Source organism: Fukomys damarensis, unplaced genomic scaffold, assembly GCF_012274545.1.
Source record: "Fukomys damarensis isolate Sample0158 unplaced genomic scaffold, DMR_v1.0_HiC HiC_scaffold_29, whole genome shotgun sequence".
NCBI classification, from domain to species: Eukaryota; Metazoa; Chordata; class Mammalia; order Rodentia; family Bathyergidae; genus Fukomys; species Fukomys damarensis.
In genome coordinates, this window is record NW_022900941.1 from 20,794,244 (window position 1) to 20,816,370 (window position 22,127).

At 36.0% G+C, this 22,127-nt stretch overlaps 1 protein-coding gene across 1 annotated transcript; it reads right to left on the reverse strand.

The window, feature by feature from the left end:
- Positions 1-17,512: 17,512 nt before the first annotated feature.
- On the reverse strand, positions 17,513-21,756 carry Nxph2 (neurexophilin 2). Its single transcript, XM_010606218.2, has 2 exons — positions 21,616-21,756; positions 17,513-19,824 (listed from the first exon to the last, which is right to left on the reverse strand). The coding sequence occupies exons 1-2, from the start codon at positions 21,754-21,756 to the stop codon at positions 19,090-19,092; spliced, it is 876 nt and encodes a 291-aa protein (XP_010604520.1). The 3' UTR covers positions 17,513-19,089.
- Positions 21,757-22,127: the final 371 nt, after the last annotated feature.

The window sequence follows — 22,127 nt, forward strand, 5'->3', positions numbered from 1 at the left end:
TCACTTAGTTCCTTTTTCTCTTGCCCTGAACGCAGTCACATACCACTGGTGCACAACATCAGGAGAGGCCCGGAAATGCAAGCTGTCCATGAGAAAGAGGATCCAGGCCTGGTAAACTGCTAGCTAATCTCTGCAGCATATAAAGAATATGCAGAAGGCCAGAATGATTGTTGCTGAATGAATAAAAGGCAAGTTTGAGAAACAGACATGTGCTAGGGCAGGTAAGGTCTTCAGGTCATGGTAAGGACTTTGTGCAGTATTATTTTCCCTAGTATATTGGTTATACTACCATATAACTTTTTTTCTTTTTTCTTTTGAAACAGGGCCTTGCTATGTAGTTCAGGATGGCCTTGAACTCACTATGTAGTCCAAGCTGGTCTCAAATTTAAGGCAATCCTACTGCTTCAGCCTCCCGAGGCCTGGGATTATAGGTGTGCACCACCATACCTGACTTTAAAGAAAGATGTGTTATATGCTTGGATTTAAACTTCTAAAAGTAGCTTGTGAGGTCTTTGGAGACTATGTGCTCTAGCAGAGAAGAAAGGTCATGGTAATAATTCCTGGGAGAGATTATGATAGCTTGGAATAGGTCATAACTGTGGTAAAGTGCTAAGAAGTGGTCTGGTTTGGGAGATGAAGCCAACAGGAGTTACTATTAAAGTGGACGTAGGCAGCAAAAGAAAGAGAAGAACCAATGAAGTTTGCTAAATATTTCACCTGAGAAGCTAGAAGAATGGCTGTGTTATTTGCTGAGGTGGGGAAGATTTACAAAGGTAGAGGAGACAGGCAGGGAGTATTCTCTTCTAGAGGTCAAATTGGTGATGCCTGGTGAACAGCCACATGAAAATATCAAGTGTGCAATTGGAGATGGGAACTCATGATGGGAGGAAAAGAGGGGCTTGGGCTGTACGTATAAAATATGTAGTTTTGAGTGCATTGGTGTTAGACAACACAAAGACAACACAAGAGAAATTCATGTCTGTGGAGAAGAATTTTGATGGTCATGCCAGGAGCATTTTAATATTTAAAGCTAAAGTCATAGATTCATGAGTCCCCCATCTCCAAAAAGAAAAAAACAACCTTGAAAGAAATTATTAGATATAACCTCTCATTTTTCTCAGTGAAAAAAACCAAACTGAAGTTCAAATAGCTTTGCTGCTCATGAAATACCACATAATTCATGTTGGCCGAATCAGATAACAATCCAGATCTTTGCATTACTTGTCTACTGCTCCTTTATCTATCTTATAATCAAAATTATAATTTCTGGAGTGAAGGCTGTGAGGGGAAAATGGGATGTGAGAAAGGGAAACAATATCTGCTTTCCCATATTTGTGTTTGGTCCTCTCAACAAGTATAGTGCACATACTAAGCTAAGCATAGGGCATTAGAGGAGTTTTGTATTGTTTCAACTATAAGGGTACAGGGAGAATCCTGGAAAGTAGCTGAAACTGCAGGAATATTATCAGCAACATATTTCTGGCTCAATGTAGGAGAGTAGGATGAGTTGCTGGAAGAAAAAGAAGGATCAGCTGTGTGTATTGTCTTCATATCATTGAACAGAAGGTAATTTGCTTCTGCCCTCACCTGAGGGCTCTGGATTTGGGGTTGAGGGGACATGAGGCAGAGCAGAAAGGTGAAGAAACTGATGCTGGTCATAGGGAAAGGTATGACTTTGAAAAACAATACCATTTAACCAAACTAGGAGAAGGTCAAATTCAAATCATTCTAGATAGTAATAAAATACCACCCCAAGAAAATATTCTGCATGGTAAATAAAGTGCATGTAGTTCACGGAAATATATACCTCAGCAGAGAAGAGAGGAAGAATACTCCCATCTTTTGTCTGTGTTATCACAGTGGCTGAGTCAAGCATTGTCAAATGACTTTTTAATTCTATCATTCCTTCTGGATTTACTAATTGGCAATCTATTGTATGGTGGAATTTCCCTCTCTCTTCCCATTTATGTATTCATTTATATTGACATGTACTCATAGATTCCTGTTTTACTCAAGGGGTTCCGATGTGTTACAATAATTATCTTTCTTTATAATTAAATTGTCCTAGGTTTCAGCAGCAGGAGCCCTTCAAGCTGATTCTGTACTTCTTTGAAGTTCCCATCATTTTTGAGTATTCATTATTTTCTAGCAGAAAAAAGTTTTCATCTCATTATGGATTTTTTTTGCCCTAGCCATGAAGAGGGCCATTTCTCCAAGAAACCTTGATTCTTTTCTAATGGAGAATGGTATTAAGAAACAAAGATTTGACTGTAAGAGTGCTGTTTCTCCCAGTCTTTTTTATCAGGAAAGGGTAGCAAATCACTGTAATTATGCAAATGTATATACTTCTGTCTGTCTGTCTATTATATGCCAGTTTAATCTGCCACTACAATGTTTAATAGCATTGTATTTCCCTTCATTATAACTCTCTTAATTATAGCTTAATTATAACTCCCTTATCTGACAATGAAAAATCTGGCTGTCTTTGTTTTCAATCAATTTATTCATTTGCTCAATTTCCCAACCAAATTCCTTGAAATAGAACCTTGAACATGCTCGTCCCTTCTACTAAACCTCTAGTCCCACTGAGTACATCAGACAAAAGCTTTCACTTGATGAAGCAGAAGGGGAAGGGGGGAACTCTATATCTTCCCGAAGGGGTGTCACTAAAAAGGTTCTCACATACATTGTCAAATACAGTTGACATGAGGCACCTGTCCTACTGTCCTCCTTTGTTCCTCTTCTGTTGTCTACTTCCACCTCCTGCCAGGCCTCACTGTCACCTCTACACCATTGCCCCAGGATGAACCCAGCATTGCTTCCCAGAGCTAGCACTGGTCTGTGACTCTCCTTAGCCACAGAACATAGCATCTCAGCTTCATGTTTCTGCTTCTTCCCACCAAGCAGTCCCAAAGCCATCAAACTGAGCTCAAAAGTGCAAAGTCCCAATGGCTTCTGGTGCTGGTCTCTTGATCTGATTAAATGTTTTCATTTAATAACAAACAAATGTCAACAGAAACAGTTGAGTCTGCTTTTGGTGCTTAAGTGTCTAGATGTGAAAACTCCAATCTAGTGTATTGGCTGAATGGAGAGTGAAGATTTCTGTTCCTAATCCTTTCACTTTCCTCCCAGAGATTCCATACTGCCCCTCCTTTGAACAGCACTCAGCCTTTCACTTCTCCGAATAACAAAGTTCATGGCAAGTAGTCTTACTGCTAAGTTGGTCCTGCAAGAAAGAAGGTGCCCTGTCGTCTGGTTTTGAGCTCAGCCAACACCAATCTTTCACCTCCTTGAACTGATGATCTCTTGCTGCTTTCAGTGACACTAAAAGAACAGGTTGGCTCACCTTCCATAAGCAGCTCTGTGGTGCTTTCAAAAGAGTTGCTGTGCTCTAGTACTCTGGCAGCCATAAGTGACTCACACAGAGCAAGGTTGAACAGACCAAGTCTGTGTGGACTGATGTGACTCCTCACAGATCACGCTAAGAGGGCAGTCGGTTTTCATGTCTGTGTAATTTAAAACGTAATTCTGAGTACTTAGCACCATTACCAAGTAGTAAATTTACAAGGCTGAATAACAATAATAACAATAAAGTCAAAAGATTCAATGCTTATTTGAAAGGTCAGAAAAATGAGCACATGACTGCAATGTTACATCTGATGGGATGCCAGAGAAATGTTGGAAACACATATCAGAGGAGAATGGGCAGAAAAACTGAGGAACTGCTTTCAAAACAAGGCTCATGGGAATTGGAAGGAGAGCCGGAACTAATCAGGTTAACAACAGAAACAAAGGCAGAGAAACTTGGAGGAGGCTTGTTTGATTCAGCAAGAATGTCAGTAGCCAACATAGCCATACACTGAGGGGTGGCCGGTTCAGCAGAAATTCTTACAATCTCTCTAAAGGGCAATTTGTGTCTTAATGGACTTTGACCTATTAATTCTGCCTTTATGAATTTATGCTAAGGCAATAGACAGGAATGAAACTTATGCACAAAGAATTTTATCTCAGTATTATTTATAATAACAAAACAATGGAAATAACTGCTTTGTTTTACTAATAAATTTAGAATAGTATATTCATGGGCCAAAACATTATACTAGTGACCATGAAGACTTTAAATTTAGTGTTTTAGTGTAAGATTCAATACAAAAAATGATCATGTTTTATTATAGACACAGTTGCTTGCTTTCTCAGCATTAAGCCTTTGATGCCTGTGCTAAAGTAGACTGATTTTTCATTTCAGAACTTCAGTTCTTCCTTTAATGAAACAACCATGTAGCTTAGGAAGGCTTCACTCCACCTCCCTGATCCCAGCCACCAGCTCCTGGGTATGTTCTGGGGGTGTGGTTCATCTGCCCATCCACTTCCTCATGAGGGACAGCTCTCCTAACTGGGGCCTTGAAAATAAGTCTAAGGGCTTCTGTTTAATCAGAGAGAGGTCTTCTTTTGACTGACTTCTGGATGGTGTGGCACACAGGAAGAGGCCTGAAATTGAAATGGCTCTTTTCACAGCTCTGAATAGTGAAGCAAGCCTGAGAATAAAGCCAATCCACCTGAAGAGCAGAAATGGCAGAACTGGAAAGAAAGGGAACTGGGTTCCTTAAAAGACCTTACTTTCAGAATTTCCTATTAGAAGAATTAAGAGATTTGTTGATGGTTTTCAATTGAGTGCAATTCAAAATTTGTGTTAATATGCCAATGAAACATTTTATCCTACACAATTAAGTGGAAATAGCAGTATATGAACTATAAATAGGCATACTCAATTTCTTAGTTTTGTATATTTTGTATTCATCACAGGATTTTTAAGAATCTAATAACAGGGAAGAGACAGTTGAACTGAAGTGGGAAGGTTTAGCACAAGTTAATAAAGAGAAGTGCAGAGGAAAGAACCAGAAGACAGAAGTGGGGTCCTGGGCAAGTCCTAGGGTACTGGAGGAGCTGGGTGAGCATAATCAATAAATGGGCAAATGAATTGAACAAATCATTTCTCAAAAGAAGTACAAAGATCTAGTGAGTATACAAAAAAAATATTAAACATCTTTAGCCATCAGTGCAATGCAGATCAACACTATACTGAGATTATTCTTTCTCAATCAAATTTGAATAGCTGTCATCAAGAATGCAAAAAACAATAAAGGCTGTTGAGGATGCAGGGAGAAAGGAACACTTCTACATTGCTGATGGAGTTTAAATTAGCATAGCCACCATGGAAATCAGGACTGAAGTTTCTTAAAAAACAAAAACAAAAACATATAGCTACCATTTGATCCAGCTCTATTACCACTCCTTGGTATAAACCCAAATTAAAGAGAGCATAGTACAGTAAACCCTGCATGCCTGTGTTTATTATATCACAATGAACAATAGTCAAGATACAGAACCAATCTAGGTACCCATCATCAGATGAATAGATAAAAATATGATCTATATATTATATTACACCATATATTATATTATAAGATATATATGGGATAGGAGTATTATTTATAAGGAAGAACAAAATGTAATCATTTAAAGAAAAATGGATGAATGTGGAGATTATCATGTTGAGTGAAGTAAGTCAGACTCAGAAAGACAAATATCCCGTGTTCTCTCTAATATGCAGAATCTTATAAAGATTACAAGAGAGTAGAAGGGAGACTATTATTAGACAAGAGGTAGGAATTAAGAGGGAAGGGGAAGGAGTATAAGAAAGAGTGGTAGGGAGGATGGATATGATTAAAATATATTTACGTGCATTTGACATCTCCTATAAATCAAAAGCAGCAAAACCTCAAAGGAGGGTGAGCAAGGAAGGAGATGGTGGAGGCGAAAATGACCCAAAGTATTTTATGTGCATGTCGAAATCTTCCAGTGAAACCAATAAACCTGTATAACCAATGTGAGCTAATAAAAATATGTGAAACAAAAAATAATATTTTGATTATTTGTTCTTGTATTGATTTATGCTTAGACCGAGGTCCAGATACTTAGCATTGAGCACTTATATTGATATGAAGACAAGATTTGTATGAGATTCAGTTTGGGAAGTTTTATGGATAAAACAATTAATTTCCAGTTGCCTAACACCAAGATTTGTTTTTGAAATATTTTGCCTTCACTTTTTCATATATGCTCATATTATTTGTGAGTGAATTAATTGCAGCTTACCTGATCTCTCTCTACCCCTCCCTACTGTGAACAGGAAGATAATTATTATTTTATTTGCAATAGGTAGACTTTTATTATATTGAGTTAGAAAAGACCAGAGCAAACAACTCCTTCCTGCTCTTTGCCAGAAAGAAAGACTGCAGTTTATTTCTTAGCTAAAATTATTTTTGGCAAATGCACTCAGTGAATGAGTGCTTTATTGTAAAATAACTATTTCCCTTGGCATACATTTTGGAAACAATTTGTTTTGTAAAGCACATCAGAAAATAGTCTTGCTGGAAGCTGAGCAATGGATAGATACTTATTGAGAGGTTATTTAGGGAAAGATATTGTTTGGTTTCTAATGATGGAATAATTTTCAGGTTCAAACTATGACAACTGTACTTTGCACAATAAAATGTTGAGTACAAGAAAATTCACTACCCTGTGAATTAAAAATAACCTTTGTCAGGTGCCACGCATTTAACCCTGATAGACTGAACTCAGCAGATCATTCTTTTTCATCATTTTGTATAATTGCAAAAAAACACCCTTACTACACACGTTCACCCTAATGTTCCATATTAATGTTTTAGTGAATATCTTTGTTGCTTAATCTTTGTTATCATCTATAACCAGCTGTGTCACAGTGCAACTGCTGGGACAAAATAATAACCATAGCCTGGAAGGGTTTTGAAAATACAATCAAATTGTCTTTGAGAAAAGTAAATTTTGACAAAACTCACCCTCCTAATGTAGTAGTATAAATACAGTTTTAGTGTGACTCTCAAGGGTTCATGGTGTAACCCTACTAAGAAGTATTAAAAGAATGGAAACTTAATCTAAGTATGGTATGTTGAGGTGGGGCCTTAAGGAAATGATTAGGATTAGATAAACTCATTAGACTGAAGCTCCCTTAATTAAATCCTGATGGGTTTTTGAAAAGAAGGAGAAAGAACTGAAGATGCAGATGTACACAGGTGTGTTCCCTGGATCTTGCTATGTGATGTCCTCCAGCACCTTCAGACACTGACAGCAAAAAACCCACCACCAGATGTGGCCCCTCATCATTGGACCTCCTGAACCACGAGCCAAAATATATTTTTCTTTATCATTCCATACAGTCGGTGGTATTGTGGTATTGGCAGAGAAAATAAACTAATGCACCTACATACTTGCAAATTGTTTAAAATTAAAATCATCTCACTTATTAGGTGTAAAACAATATCTTAATTTGCATTAATTTGATTAATGATGTTGACAAAAACTATTCACATATTTATTTGCTAAATGGCTTCCTAACTCTTGCTTTCCACCTCCTTCCTGGCTTAGTCACTTTTCTGTTGCTGAGAACGAAATACCTGACATCCACAATTTAAAAGAGGAGAGATTTATTTTGGCTCTCAGTTTTAGTCCATGGTGTGCAGGTTCCAAGGAAGAAACTGAATGGCAGAAGGCAATGTCACAGGAAAACATACTTAATCCATGGCAACCAAGACGCAGAATTAGAAGGAGGAGCCGGGTACAAGACAACACTCTTCCAGGTCACACTCCCAGGGAACCCACCTCCAGACAGACCTCAATTTAGCTGTGGAACTCCTCAGCGGATGAATACTCTAGTGAGTATAGCACCCAACTGCTTTCCACATGCATGAGAAATTGGGGGTACGTTTTAGATCTGGAGCATAACTTTCTTAGAATGGCAGGCTCGTACTTATGGCTGACACAATTTCCCAATACTTTTTTCAAGCTTCTTCTTTTCTAGTGAAGAAAATTTCAACTTTATTCAGAGACGTCACCTGGCAAATCAAAGGACCATGATAAGAGTGGAATTTCTCAGTTTCTCTCACAGCTGAAGTTGGCCATTTATCATAGACCTGGATAATGAGAAAAAAGTAAGATTTGCTGGGGGAAATTTTGGGGAAAACCTGCTTTCGCTTTTGCCTTGTATCTTTCCTCTTCCCTCTGCCCATTGTAACACTGCGCTGCTGCGGGACTTGCCATCGTTAAGTGAGAAGGGGATGCCAACAGGAGGCACAGATGGGACAACCTGGTCCCTGTAGGCACACCTGCACCCGAACCTACTCCAGCAGCCCCAGAGAGCTTACCTCTGCATTTGTTTTACATGAAAAAAAGTAAAACTCATTTGCTGAAGTCATTCTAAGTTGGCTTTGCTATTATGTGCAGCTGATATAATGTTATTTGCCCATATTTAATGGAGACTTTTTTTAGCTATTGACTTTTTAATAGAGGTCTTTAGACTTAAGGAGTAAAAATACTTTATTTAATGAGTATTGCCTAATAATTTCTAGTACTTCATTTAAAAAAAATCTTTTCTTGTGTTCTGCTTTGATATTTTAAAAATTCAATTATCAATTTTATGAGTCTCTTCATTTTTAATAGTTTCTGCTTTATAATCATATTTGGGAAGACCATTTCCAGTTATGATTATGCACTTATATTTTTCTTAAAACAACATCATTTTTCTACATTAACCAACTGGAATAGCATATACACTGTTTTCCACTCTTACAGTCGTGGAAGACATTGCTAATCAATTGTCATACTGGACTTGCTCATAACTGAGTAACTAGCTCTTAATGAGTAATGTACAGAGGTTACAAATTGTTGTAAAACACCTTGAATATTTTCTTGAACAAGGTGGAGCATAAATATATATTGCAAAATTGATGGATCCACTATTACTTTTAATAGTATTGCTAAAGAACCACTGGAAGCAGAAAATCTGCTATTAATATTTCATAAGAGTAGTAAAGAAGCTAAGAGGGAACTTTAAGAAAAAGAAAGGTGCATAGTTTTCAGTCTATGGAGAAATTTAATACACTTCTAATGATGACATCCTCCAACAACAAAATTGCTTATTAACCTAAAGAAGCTGACAATTATTTACACAGGCAAGATGGTTTCCTTTGGTCTCTGAGAGCTAAAAAATAGAATAGTGCTAGGGTTCTTTAAGTATTTGTGTAATGTAGATGGCTGGAGTGTTTGGAACCACGTTTATTTAATGGGGAAAATTTAAAAAGGAAATGAATTTCTTTCTATGAGAAGTAGCTCAGAAATCAGCAGTAGTTGTTCATGAAACAGAAACAATTCAGTGCAAATCTTTAGGGAGCAAAATGTTTTTCAGAAGGATTTAAGAAACTAACAGTAAAGAGCTCTCAGTGTGAATCCTAGAAATAAATTGTTTTTTTTTTTTCCTTGGTACTGGGGATTGAATTTGAGACCTTGTACTTGCAAGGCACATGGCGGCAACACTGAGCTAAATCCCCAGCCTTAGAAGTAAATTGTTAATGAGTCTTTTGGGAATTATGCCAATTTTTCTAACCTTTAACTTGGTCTAGTCATTTAATTTTCCCTTTTAAAACTTACATGCCTCCTATTTAATATACAACAGGCTGATGACTATTCAAACTTTCCTTCCTGCTTTCTGTCTTTCACGGTAAACAAAGGGGCACTGCTGGTCTAGCGACACATCAAATTTAAAGGAAATGATTTTTAAAAGTACCCATTCCATAGATGCTTTCAATATTTAATTGATATCATGGGATCCTGACAGAAAATACCTAGACAACTTCTGAAAGCTTCACCCAGCTAGAGTCTGCAACTTTGCTAACTGAAGATGAGTGTCTGGCTGCTTTGATGTTTATTGATGTTTATTGATGGTGATACTACAGCATAAAGTAGGAAGAAATAAATGGGCCTGGGCTCCACTGGTGTAACCTCCAGAAGAATCATGGAGCTCAGAAGAGAGGCTGTGGGAGGGGATCAATAGTTGACAAATGAAAAGAGTCTCAGTCAGTTGGAAGAGGCATTTGTTTTCTTACGATGTAGCAGAATAAATCACTTGTAGAATCCAACAATTCAGGTTTGCCTTTTGCAAAATAGCACTCTCTGATTTTCTCTACCTAAAATCTTTGGCAACTGTAATACAAAGTTTTCTCCCCTTACTTTATATAATTAGTGAATGTGGATTGTAACTACCCAAATCCATGCTGAAAGAGAAGCAAATCTATCATCATCATCATCACATCATTAAGTACTCTGTAACATATCAAGTATGTGGGAGAATGCAAAGGATCATGGAGTCTCTTTAGTAAAATGTGATTTCTTTTCTCCAAAATATTTCTTTCATCTATCTAGAATATATAAAGAACTCCAAAAAATCAGGCTCCAAAATATAAAGACCTGATTCAAAAATGGGCATCGGAAATGAACAGACATTTCTCAGATGAAGAAGTAAAAGCAGCAAATAAATATATGAAAAAATGTTCCACATCACTGGTCATTTGAGAGATGCAGATGAAAACAACACTGAGATTCCACCTCATCCCAGAAAGGATGCTATCCCAAAAATGGCCGCTATCAAGAAATCAACCAATAACAAATGTTGGCAGGGTTGTGGGGAGAAAGGAACTCTTCTTCATTAATGGTGGGAGTGCAGACTGGTGCAACCACTGTGGAAATCAATATGGAGATACCTCAAAGAACTAGTATTAGAGGTTCCATTTGACCTACGTTTACAGAGGCACAGTTTTTAATATATAAAACTTGGAAACAGCTCAGTTGCACATCAGTTGGAGACCAGATAAAGAACGTGGTTTTTCTATAAAATGGAGTACTACTTAGCAATAAAGAATGAAAAACTAGTCATTCCTAGGAAAATGGATGCATATTGAGGCCATACTCTTAAAGAAATAAATAAGACACACATGTGTAAATACCAAATAGTTTCTTTGGTGTGAAAAACTAAAAGTGTAAAGATCCTAAAGGTATAACTGACAATGTGAAACAGGAAGAAAAGGGCTAAAAGTGGGAAGGGTAGGGGAAAGGAAGTAAGGTAGAAGAAAAAAATATGATAAAATGAAAATATGGAAACAAAGTTTTTGTAAATAGGGAAGGGAGATGGGAGGTCAGGGACAAGGGGAAAAAATGAGAACCAAGACCTGTCCTGTAAAGGTACAAGGTCCCAATGGTGAATGTAACTGTACTATATACCTAAAAAGTACCAATAAACTCAATGATAAAAAAAGAAGCTGCCCACTAGAAATATATGGTCACTGTGGTATATTTTTAATTGAGAAATTTTTCTCAAATCATTATGCTTCTCACTCATTCTTTGTATAAGTCAAAATTCCCTTTCATTTGAGGACTCCTGGTTGGTTTCATGTAATGTAAACCAATTTGACCATTTAGGTGGAGGTTGGCTATTTAGCATTTGTTTTTTTTTTCTACTTGTCATTCCTTCACTGCCGCTTTGGCTAGTGGTGTAGTTGAAAAAACAACAGATGTGTATTTTTCTCATGAAATTTGAGAACTGTGGGCTGGCTCTGGCTTAGCTTCCAACAGTCTTTCCATTCTGGATGACAATCTGAATGGATGTGATAGTCTCATGGTACAGGATAGAAACACAAGTCAGAGCCCAACCCAAACTCCACAACTGCATGTGACTGTCTTTAGATCAAGCAAATGTCACATTTGCTCTCATCCACCTGGCCAGAGAATGTAACAGGATCAAACCTACAGTCAAACTTGGTGGGGGCATAGACTCCCATCAGGAATATCGGATGATTTGAGTGACTTTTATTTCCTTCTAGAACTCTGATACAATTATCTACAGGTAAACAACATTTGAAGAGAGTTTATTACAATGACATATGGAGGTGTCTCACTGCACCCCAATCTAGGATTGCATCCAGCCAGTTGGAATGTAGCAGAATGAGAAACTGAGAACTTTCCTGACTTTCCTTCTCACTTCTGCTCCTTTTCTAGTGATTTCTTCACTTTTTTCTTCTTAATTTGACAGGACAACTTTTCTTGTTTCTCTTATCTGCATGAAGGAAAGCATCATGGTCAACAACCCCTAAGTGTAATGCCCCCAAATTAACCATTAGTCTTGACTTTATTCTCAGAAAAGGCTTCTAAGACGTTTTGTGTAGATCTGATGCTTATCCTTGGCTGTGTAGATAGAAATCAATGGGCAAGTTCACGCTACGCAGAGGAGCTGCAGAGATCTATTGATGTAAAGATATCAGTTATTTAAGACTATCTCCTATGTGCCTACTGCATTAGACCTCATTTTTACCATGACTTTTCCTTTAGTGATCAATATTTTGTTAATCAGTATTTAGTAACTAAGTAAAATTACTTTTGAAAACATTTTTTATTTGGTGCAATGACTTTTTTACTTCAAGTATATCTGAGTTTTACATAATGAAGTTCCTTGCTTTTTAAGTCTTTTATTTTCTCTTTGCAAGATGTAAGATCTAAATTTTCAATTTTTTCTGAACACAGCCACAAAAAAAATCTTAAGTAGTTATTCTGAGAAATTCAACTACCTATCCACCTGCATGTATGATTTTGAACATAAAGATATTTTTCACTGAGATTTACCAGATAATTTTGGAGGGAGAGATTTTGAACCAAAGCAAGGAGGTCTAATTATTCATACTATTCTTGGTATGTTTATATTGTGTAAAAGTTTTAGTAACAAAAATTAAAAAAAGAAATATTGTAGTTTAAACTATTGTCTTCCCTTACTGGTCATAACCTATGTGATATTTACTTTTATTTCAACACTATGAGGCAAGTAGTGTAACTCAGTTTTGAAGATGGGAGAACTGAGACTCAGCGAAGTTGAATAAATGGCTTAAGATAACAATGTTATTAAATGGCAGATTCAAGATATAAACCCATATTGGACTAAATCCAAGGGATGTGCTTATTTGTAAAGTATCTAGGATGTTGGCGGAACAAAGTAGGAATAAGTGAAGATTAGCTTCTTTTTTCCTATAAAGGCCCTTTAACTTATGAAATGCTATGATTTGCATGGTTCTTTCACAAAGTGGTTTTTATTTGCCACAGTGGATGCCACAGGGCCTCAGAGAATGAATTGGCTTCCAAGATTCTGCTGACTGGGATTTAAACTTAATCCTCTTAAGTAGCATTTGCAATTTCTGTTTTCAACCAAATTCTGCAAAATTATTTTATGCTTCAGAGACTACAATAATTCTACTGAAACTCTATCTCTATTCATCATAGGGTAGATGACAAGACAGAAGATAGAGGGCATCGCATTACATACATAATTCTGGTGTGTTCCATTCATGACTTGAGCCATGCACTGTTTCCTAAATTGTTTGCTCAGGAAATGTTCCTAGCATCTTGCCATTTGAGTTTTGTATGTCAGATGTATGATTTATTTGTTACATTAATGTTAGTGATGGCTTGTAACTTTTCAAAACTACACAGATACATGGATACAAGATATAAAATCAAGTACATTTATACCATTAACCAGTGATAAAACTGAGTAGTAATTTTTAATTAAAATTTTATTTTCATAAACTGTTAAGGTGAAAAAGGGAAAAATAAAAAAGAATGCATCATCACAGTGCTTGCACTAACAAGTATTTACATGAAATAGAGGATCCTATAAAACTGAAAAACATTATTAATCCTTAAAAATACTTTAAAACAGAATTATTTATTAATGTCTTCCAGGATACACAAGAAAGTTATATTATAGTTTCCCTCTGCAGAAGGAAATAGGCTAAGTATAGAAAAGAATTTGGAGAGAGGACTTCAGCCATAAACTATGTCGGTGCCTTTTTGAAAAAGAGTTTTTGACCCATAATAATTATACACATCAAATTATGAACCCTTGTAAATGCATTATCAACATAAAAATGAGACATAAGATTTTTACTTTTTTAATCACCTTAATAGATCACATAGAATTAACCTAATTCTTAAGTTTTTGTTTTCTTATCTTTTAAGAATTCTCCACCTCTATTTTATATGGATTATTTGTGAAATAAAATGTTTTTAAGTAAATATCTTCCTGTGTTATCTTTCAGTGCCATATACATAGAGCAAGAGCTTTATCTGGGAGTAGAGGGGTACTCAAATAAGTATAAAACATGATCTTAGACTTTGGTGAACCTACCTTTTCTTTCCAGATGATGGAACACATGAAGATAGACACACAATATGGCAAGCTAAATTTGCATATGAAATTTTTACTGCAATGCTTCCCTTATATAAACTGAAATGAACAATTAAAATGACAAAAATTGGAGTAAGCTAGGATACACAGAGATTTTATGAAATGTTTGTTTTAGTCATATCATGAGAAACAGCAGTAAAAAATTCACTCGAAAACTTCAGTAATTTAAAGAGCACTGTATCTGTTCATCTCATATAGCAATCCAGGTAGGTTTTGTGATGACTGAGTAACTCTCTTCCATGATCATAAAAACACTCAGACCTGTAGTTACGCTGCCTGATTCCACATTTCCCACAGAGCATCCACTCAAGCAAAAGATGGAAAGGAATGCAGAAGAGCCTGGGTCCACACCTGGAATTGTCCACATCCATTCCTCTCACAACTCCATTAAGTGCTGCTCAGAAGGGAGGCCACACCTCACTAGGTAAACAGCAGCGGGGTGCAGTTTAGTTAGCCAGCCACATTTTCCTTAACACAGAGAGAAGTAGAACATGTTATGGTGAACAGCTGGAAGTGTCTATCACAGATGCAAAACATCATTGATGTCAAGGAATGAAGAAGAAGGAGAAGGAGAAGCGGGGGAGGATGGGGGAGGTGGGGAGGAGGAGGAGGAGGAGGAGAAGAAGGCAAAGAAGAAGCAGAAGCAGAAGAAGCAGAAGCAGAAGCATGGAGGAGGAGGAGGAGGAGGAGAAGAAGGCAAAGAAGACGAAGAAGAAGAAGAAGCAGAAGCAGAAGAAGCAGAAGCAGAAGCAGAAGCAGAAGCAGAAGCAGAAGCAGAAGCAGAAGAAGAAGAAGAAGAAGAAGAAGAAGAGGAAGAAGAAGATGATGAAGAGGAAGAGGAAGAGGAAGAGGAAGAGGAAGAGGAAGAGGAAGAAGAATGGTTTTAACCCAATAAGAATAACCAGGCTATTAACCTCATCAGGTTTCAATTCTTTAGCTGATAAACAAGTCTTATTCTAGATAAATTTTACATTTGTTTTTAGCTTTCGGGATTCTGTGGTTATGGAAGCTAATATTCAATGGGTATTGTGTTCATACTGGAAATAATGTGACTTATACCTCATATGAGTGGAATAGATCTCCAATAAATCATTGTATTCCACTAGAGATTGATAAAAATTAAATAACAGATATTGATCAAGTACATGTGGTGGTTAATTTTACCTGTCAAATTGTTGGGCTCAAGATGTACTCAGCTAGTAAAACATTTTGGGGATGTTTCAGGAAGAGATAAGCACTGAAATTAGTAGACCCAGTAAAACTCCACCTCTTTGGATGGGTATTATTCAATCCATTTAGGTGGTGGATAGAATATAAAGGTGGAGAACAGCCAAACTGCTCTCTCTTTTGAGCTGGGATATGCATCTTCTCCTGCCCTTGGATTGCAAAATTTCTAATTCTTAGGTCTTTGAGCTTGGACTGAATTACACCACCTCTTCTTCTGATTCTTTAATTTGTAAGGGGCATATCATGGGTCTTGTCATCCTTAATAATAGTAAGGCAATTTCCATAATAAATCTCACCTATCTCTCCATATCCTATTGGTTCTATTTCTCTGGAGTATCTTTACGCTTGATTACAAACTGGACAATTTGCCAGGTACTATGGGGGGACACAAAACTGTTAACTCATTCTTCTATTGACATAGATTACATACTACTTATGGGGACCTAATTTGAATTAAGAGAAAGGATGGCTAAAATGAAAAAGAATGGGATAGTCCCCGAGTTCCAGACCTCGATATGTAGTAGGAAATCAGGGTGAAACCCTTGAATATCTTCTATAGGATTTATGAAGGAAAAAAAATCTCTAATTGGAGGCTTTTTTCCTGGGATTTGTCTTTTACAATTGGTCATATTAAATTTACATTCATGGAAAGTTCTAATTAACTTGGGTGAACTATAGTCTTACTTCATTTACTCTATACTATAAACTAGATAATTAATTTAATATTCTTTATTAGATAAAATAAAACCTTTGGGGAATTGGAGTATTCCATATAATTTACCAGTTTTGATGAAAATATATTCTGAGGTGCTATAACCACCTGAAAATTCTGGCAAATGTAACATTCAACTGCTATTATGCTTAACCAGCCATATTTCTAATGTATTCTAGGACTCTTATATTTGGATAAAATGGTTGTGCCATGCCTTTTTTTCCTATAATATATGTATTTCTCAAAGACATTGTGTTCATAGGGAAATTGCAATCTTGAAGATTTTAGAGGGAGAACATTTCAATTCATTTTTATGTTCATTTTTGGTTTCTGGGTCATATCTTAGTATGAACTCATGGCAAATATTTCTGTCATCTTGAATACTGCTTCATTTTCCCGTTCTTTTGCAATAGAGGACCTGAGACTAGCAGTCAGATGAAATGTATGTCAGCTAGGTTTTCCACTGACAAACAGATACATGCTATACTCTCATGTGACTTAGGTATGACTGTCTTTCAGATAAGTGGGATCAACACAACAGTGTAGTGTATACTACTTGAAATATTACTGTTCTCTACATTAATATTGGACAAGCCCACTTCTTTCTCTTCAGCTACTAAATTTTTATTGATGAATTTAAAATTTTTTTAAATTCTATTTATTTTTGAACAATTTCTGATTGGGTGGAAAATTACCTTTCATGAATGTCTTTTTCCTCATCTGCAGTGCTAAAAGGCAAAGATGGTTTTTTAGAAATGAGTGCATTTACATTTTAAATGTGATCTGATTTATATTGTGCCAAGTACCATCACTGACAATTATATACACTTTGAAACTAAATTATGACTTAGAAATATATGTGACATATGTTCTACTCCAATTTAAAATATGCCTGTGAAAAACTTAAAAAGAAAAAAAATCACCATAAACCCTGCTAAAAGCTAGATTGCATAAATCAATTTATAGGTATTTTTCTTTTGTATAGAACAATGTTTATATCTCTTAACTTTTGAACACCATATAATTTCAAATATTATTTCATGCTATAGTAACAATTAATAAGAAGAATAATGAAAATAGTAATAGCATCTCACATCTACAAAGTTCTTACCAGATATCAGACTATGTAAAATATGCTTTCTGTGAGTTTCTCTTTTACTCCACCTAATCATTTCCATAGTCAAGCTGTCCTATTTAATATGTAAGTAAGGAAACTATAAATGATCAATTCATAGTATACACACAGAGAATAAATCCTTGTGAGGAAAATAATCTAGAACAAAGCAACTTTTAAAAATAACCACTCTGAAATCAAGGGACAGATCTAGCAAATTCTTTTTATTTACATAGAAATGTGTACACATAATTTTTCTGTACACAGAAAAATCTAAGTATATATACATGTATGGGTCCCACATATTTTACAGTAAATAATACTCTTATTTCTGGATGAAAATAAGATGTCTCAAAATATTACTCACCAATCACAAACTTACAAAAGCACCTGATGAAGTAAGAGCTGAAACATCAAGCTTGCACTACCACACACTAAGTCTAGTACAATTTTTACAAAAGACAAAATTGAACACTCTGAGGATATCACAAAAAAGAGAAGAAATGGAGATGTAGAATAGAAAACAGAGCTGCTGACTTTCTGAACAGGGTGTAAGAACATTTTTGTTAGTTAAGAATTGTCTTCCTTTATGTTTCAATTAAATGCTTTACCTTAGTGATATTTTACAGATAAGAAAGGGGAAAGAAGTGAACACCACTGTAAAAACAGTAACCACTCCATGACACCTGAGTTCTAGAAAACTTTTTTCTGACCAGACAGACCCCTTTTCCATGCTAATTCAGTGCATTCAGCGCTACCATACAGAGAAGACAAGAAGGACTGTTTTAAAGTGATATTAATTTGGAAGTAATTTCAAAAGCCTAGTGAGCCAGGAATCTTGGTTATCAGCACTAGATAATTAAAAATGTTAAAATATAACAAGTGTTAATCCCACTTAGAATGTGATCCCTCATTGTCATTATTAACTAAATGAAAGGAAAACATAATCCAGGAGGTAAGATTTATGAATCCAAAATCCTAGAATTTTTCTCCTCTACTTCCAAATTCCCCCCTACATTCTAGCTTAGGAAACAACCACTTTCTCTCAATTTCAGAGTTACTCTACCTATGTATCATGATCACACTATCAAATGAATAGAATGAGTTCCTAAGCTCTGGGGTGAATACAAACTCATGTCATTTTGATAATCTTACAGCGCTGCATTTGGTAAAAGACTCTAAAAACATTATGATCTTTACTGTTGTCTAACCGACATACCCAGATGTGCTTTCTCAGTGCGCCAGAATCACTGGGTGGTGACCAACACAGGGCTAAGTGTTTGCATCACATCCCATTCAACTCTAGCTCAGATGTATTTGATTCCACTGAAACTTCATACATGAATTTTGAAACAAATTTTACCCTTTCACCTCTCATATCAATATTGGCACAGATATGGGGAAAGACATAGCAGTAAAAACAGATTCATGTTGGAAACACTAACATCTATCAAATACAATCTTTTCAGCTACTTTACCGAATCTGCTATTTTGAAGTACCCTTTCAAAACATATCTCAAAGGCAGGCTTAGTTCAAGAGCAATGTTTATTACATGCATAATTTGATTCCTTCTTATTACATGTGGCTACCATTGATGTTTCTTTTAACCAATAATATTTCTAGAATTTAACCATCTTACATGGAGTTGATGGCTTCAAAACAGTTTGACTTTAGATAAAGGTACTTGATGATTGAACAAATATGTTTCCCATTTTAATATGTTTCTTTTTCTTTTAATTTGAAAACCTCATAGGGAACTATGGTTCATTGCCAGAAACAAAAGGGATCCTTTACTATGAAAAGCTGGACTTGTTTGTTGGTCATTCTAATTAAATATACAAATGTCCTCCATTTCTGTCACTGTGGAACAGGATTCACCCAGAAGATAAGTATGGAGTCTCACTATGGTAATTGTAGTCAGGACAGACCTTCTGCACAAGTTTATAATCAACACTGTAAAAGGCAATATAAATGCAAATGACCTTGAAGGGCTTGGAGCACAGCCAAGACACATGACTCTGAGTCTGCTCCTGGTAGCAGATCTTAGAAGGATCAAAGTTGCACAGGGCAGTCTTCTTCGCCCGATCTGTTTTTTCATACTCAATGCGACAATTGAAAGATTTGGATTCCTTGGTCTCCAAGGTAGACTGGGGAGAAACTTCAAACTCCACCACTTTGGAAGGAGGTACCAAGCTCACTGAAACATTACCCAGGCCCGTTGAATTATGTCGGAAATAAACACTGAAGGTTCCATTTCCATGGTCGACAATTTTCCCTGTGATGAGAAGGTTGAGTTTGACAGTTTTAATGTTGGAATGAAAGTCACCCCATCCAAACATTTTCTTAAATTTCCCTGTTTTTACTATTGGTCGCCGTTTAGTTCTTAGTAGTGGCTCCTGAACCTCCGTGATGTTGGCCAGCCAATCCCAAAAGTTTTCCATGTTGTCTGCATACGCCACAGGCCCAGGTTTTGGCACCGGAGACTGTTTAACAAACAGGCGCAGGGGACTGATGATCCTCGAATGGACCACATTTCCAACTAGTGTCCCTGGAGCATCTTTGTCTTCCCAATCCAGACCCTCTGTAGCATGTCCCACCTCACAGAATAGCTGTTGGAAGAGAGAAATAAACCTCAGGTTAGGGTTTGAGCCTGCACACAGATTGAGGACAAACCACGAGGGAGACTTTCAATATTTAGATACTTGCTAAATAACATTGTAGGCCAGTAGCTGAACTCAATGAGATGAGCACTTAATTTAAACTATGTAAACTGTAAGTACAAAAGTTCAAATGATGAGATGAAGGAGAGGGTATTTCATTATAATGGATTGATTTTTTAAAAATTAATTTTATTGGTACATTACAGGTGTACAATATAATGACACTCATCATTGGGAATTTGTACCTTTACTTTTCACATCTTTATTCTTACTTTTCCTCATTCTCCTACCTCCCATCAACCCTTCATCCCTCCTTCTTCACAAAAACTTTGCTTTCATTTTCTCATATTTATTCCATCCTTTACTCTCTGTTTGTTAATCTTTATGATTTTTCTCTTCCACACAGGACAAAGCAGCACATTTGTTTCCTCTTGTGATAAAATCATTAAATTTGTGAGGTATTTTCTTTAGGTAGAAGCCAAATTTAAATCCTGAAAATTTCTAATAAGGACCACCATGAACCATCTGAATATAAGATATTGGTAAATCTCTAAAAAATATTTGGAAGTACTAGGATGTTATCATACTCAAAGGCTTAAGACATAACTTTATAGCATTTGATACAAGTCTACCTCAAAGTCTGTAACAAAAAGGCATGCGATTAGTAGTAGAAAATTCTACAAAAATTTTAGTTGAAAACAAGTGATAAATTGAGTTGCCTTTTAGGAAAGGAATTAATGTGAGAAAGTATAATTTAGATAATAGACTATATGATTTAATAAATTATAATAATAAAAAATTATATCCAAAAGATAGAATTACTAAAAAAGATTCCAAAAATTATTTAGTTAAGTCAATACGGATTTTGAAGGGCAGGGTAATTATATATGAAACAGTTGCTTGGAATGAATATTTTAGGATGAGTTATAAAGTCTGGAAAATAGAGGTTTCTGGTGGAAATCCAAAAGTCTCTTATCTGTAATGGCACAAACTACTGTTGCAATGATTCTCCGGAAAAATGTCAGCATGATGAAAAGCACAGGAAAGAAGTGTTTATATTTATTCGTTGTTTCACTAGCCTTTTTAAATGTGGCAAAGCACTGCAAGAACGGTCTCAGATTATTCCAGAAATTATTGCTTTTAATCCAATTTAAAAAGTCAACACAATCTTGTTTATAAACATATTATTCATCTATGTGGCATAGTTTGATTAAGTGAGACTTTTGTATGCTCATAAAAGTAGAAGTTTAAGTTTTAACAGGAATTCATGAAAATCTTTCCTAATTTCTGGATATTCAAAAATATATTTTCTCTTCACTAAAATTATTGAGGCTGGCAGAAGAGCATGTTAATATGATGCATGTTCTTACTTTTATGAGAACTCAAATCCATATAACCTCTTCTTAGGAGCTTGCATATGCCCTGATTGATGCTTCTTTCTTTTTCCTGGTATTGTACAGATGACATATTAACCAGAAAAAGAGGCAGAATTACTCAGAATTTCTGGCTCAATATATAACTGATACTGTAACTACAGCTTTCTGATTCTGAGCATCTCTAAATGATGATGTGCATAAATCAACTGGTAATAGCCCATGGAATTCAGTACTCTGCCTCTGTTTTTGACTTGAGTTTCCTAAGACTGGTACAGGTGAGTCCAACTGCATGTCCTGGCCTCTCTCCAGAGAGAGGGCCAAGACCCAATGAGCAGGAACCCCCCGGCAGATCATGCTTTAATACTTGTTCTTCATGATCACAATTCTTTTTGCCCAGTCTACTGCCTATTTTTAATTTGTTTCCAATATTTCTTGAGCTTTGCCTTGCTTCTAAAATGCTGACAGATACTTCCACCGTTTGCTGAGCATCTGTTGTACAAGACATGTTTCTTTGCATCCTAATCTCTACTGCTTGATTTGGTACAGCTTCTCCCCTGCTTACGTTCCTGTCTTTCATAGACTAAATCCTTTCTGACATTTTCCCTTTTTAACACAATTTTTTTTAAACTTTCAGTTCTTATCTTTTTAATCTTCTACTAATTAATACTTTATTTTAGAACTAACATAAATTATCCACTTAAAAGTATTTTCAACCACAAATATGAAAGTATGCTCTTTTTTTTGTCTCCCTGCCTGCCTGAATTATTTTCCTTGATTCAGTGTTGTGCTCAGTTTTCTGCTCACTTTTCTGTTATTGAAAACCCGTAATATAATCATGTGGTCTTAACTTAGCTGATTTTGATGCATTTTAGAACA

Excerpts from the sequence above, each read along its gene's own strand:
- Nxph2 (XM_010606218.2), bottom strand. The coding sequence starts at position 21,756 with ATGTCTTGTACAACAGATGCTCAGCAAACGGTGGAAGTATCTGTCAGC. Across the intron at positions 19,825-21,615 it reads ATTGTGATCATGAAGAACAA|CTATTCTGTGAGGTGGGACA; the intron begins GTATTAAAGCAT and ends CTCTTCCAACAG.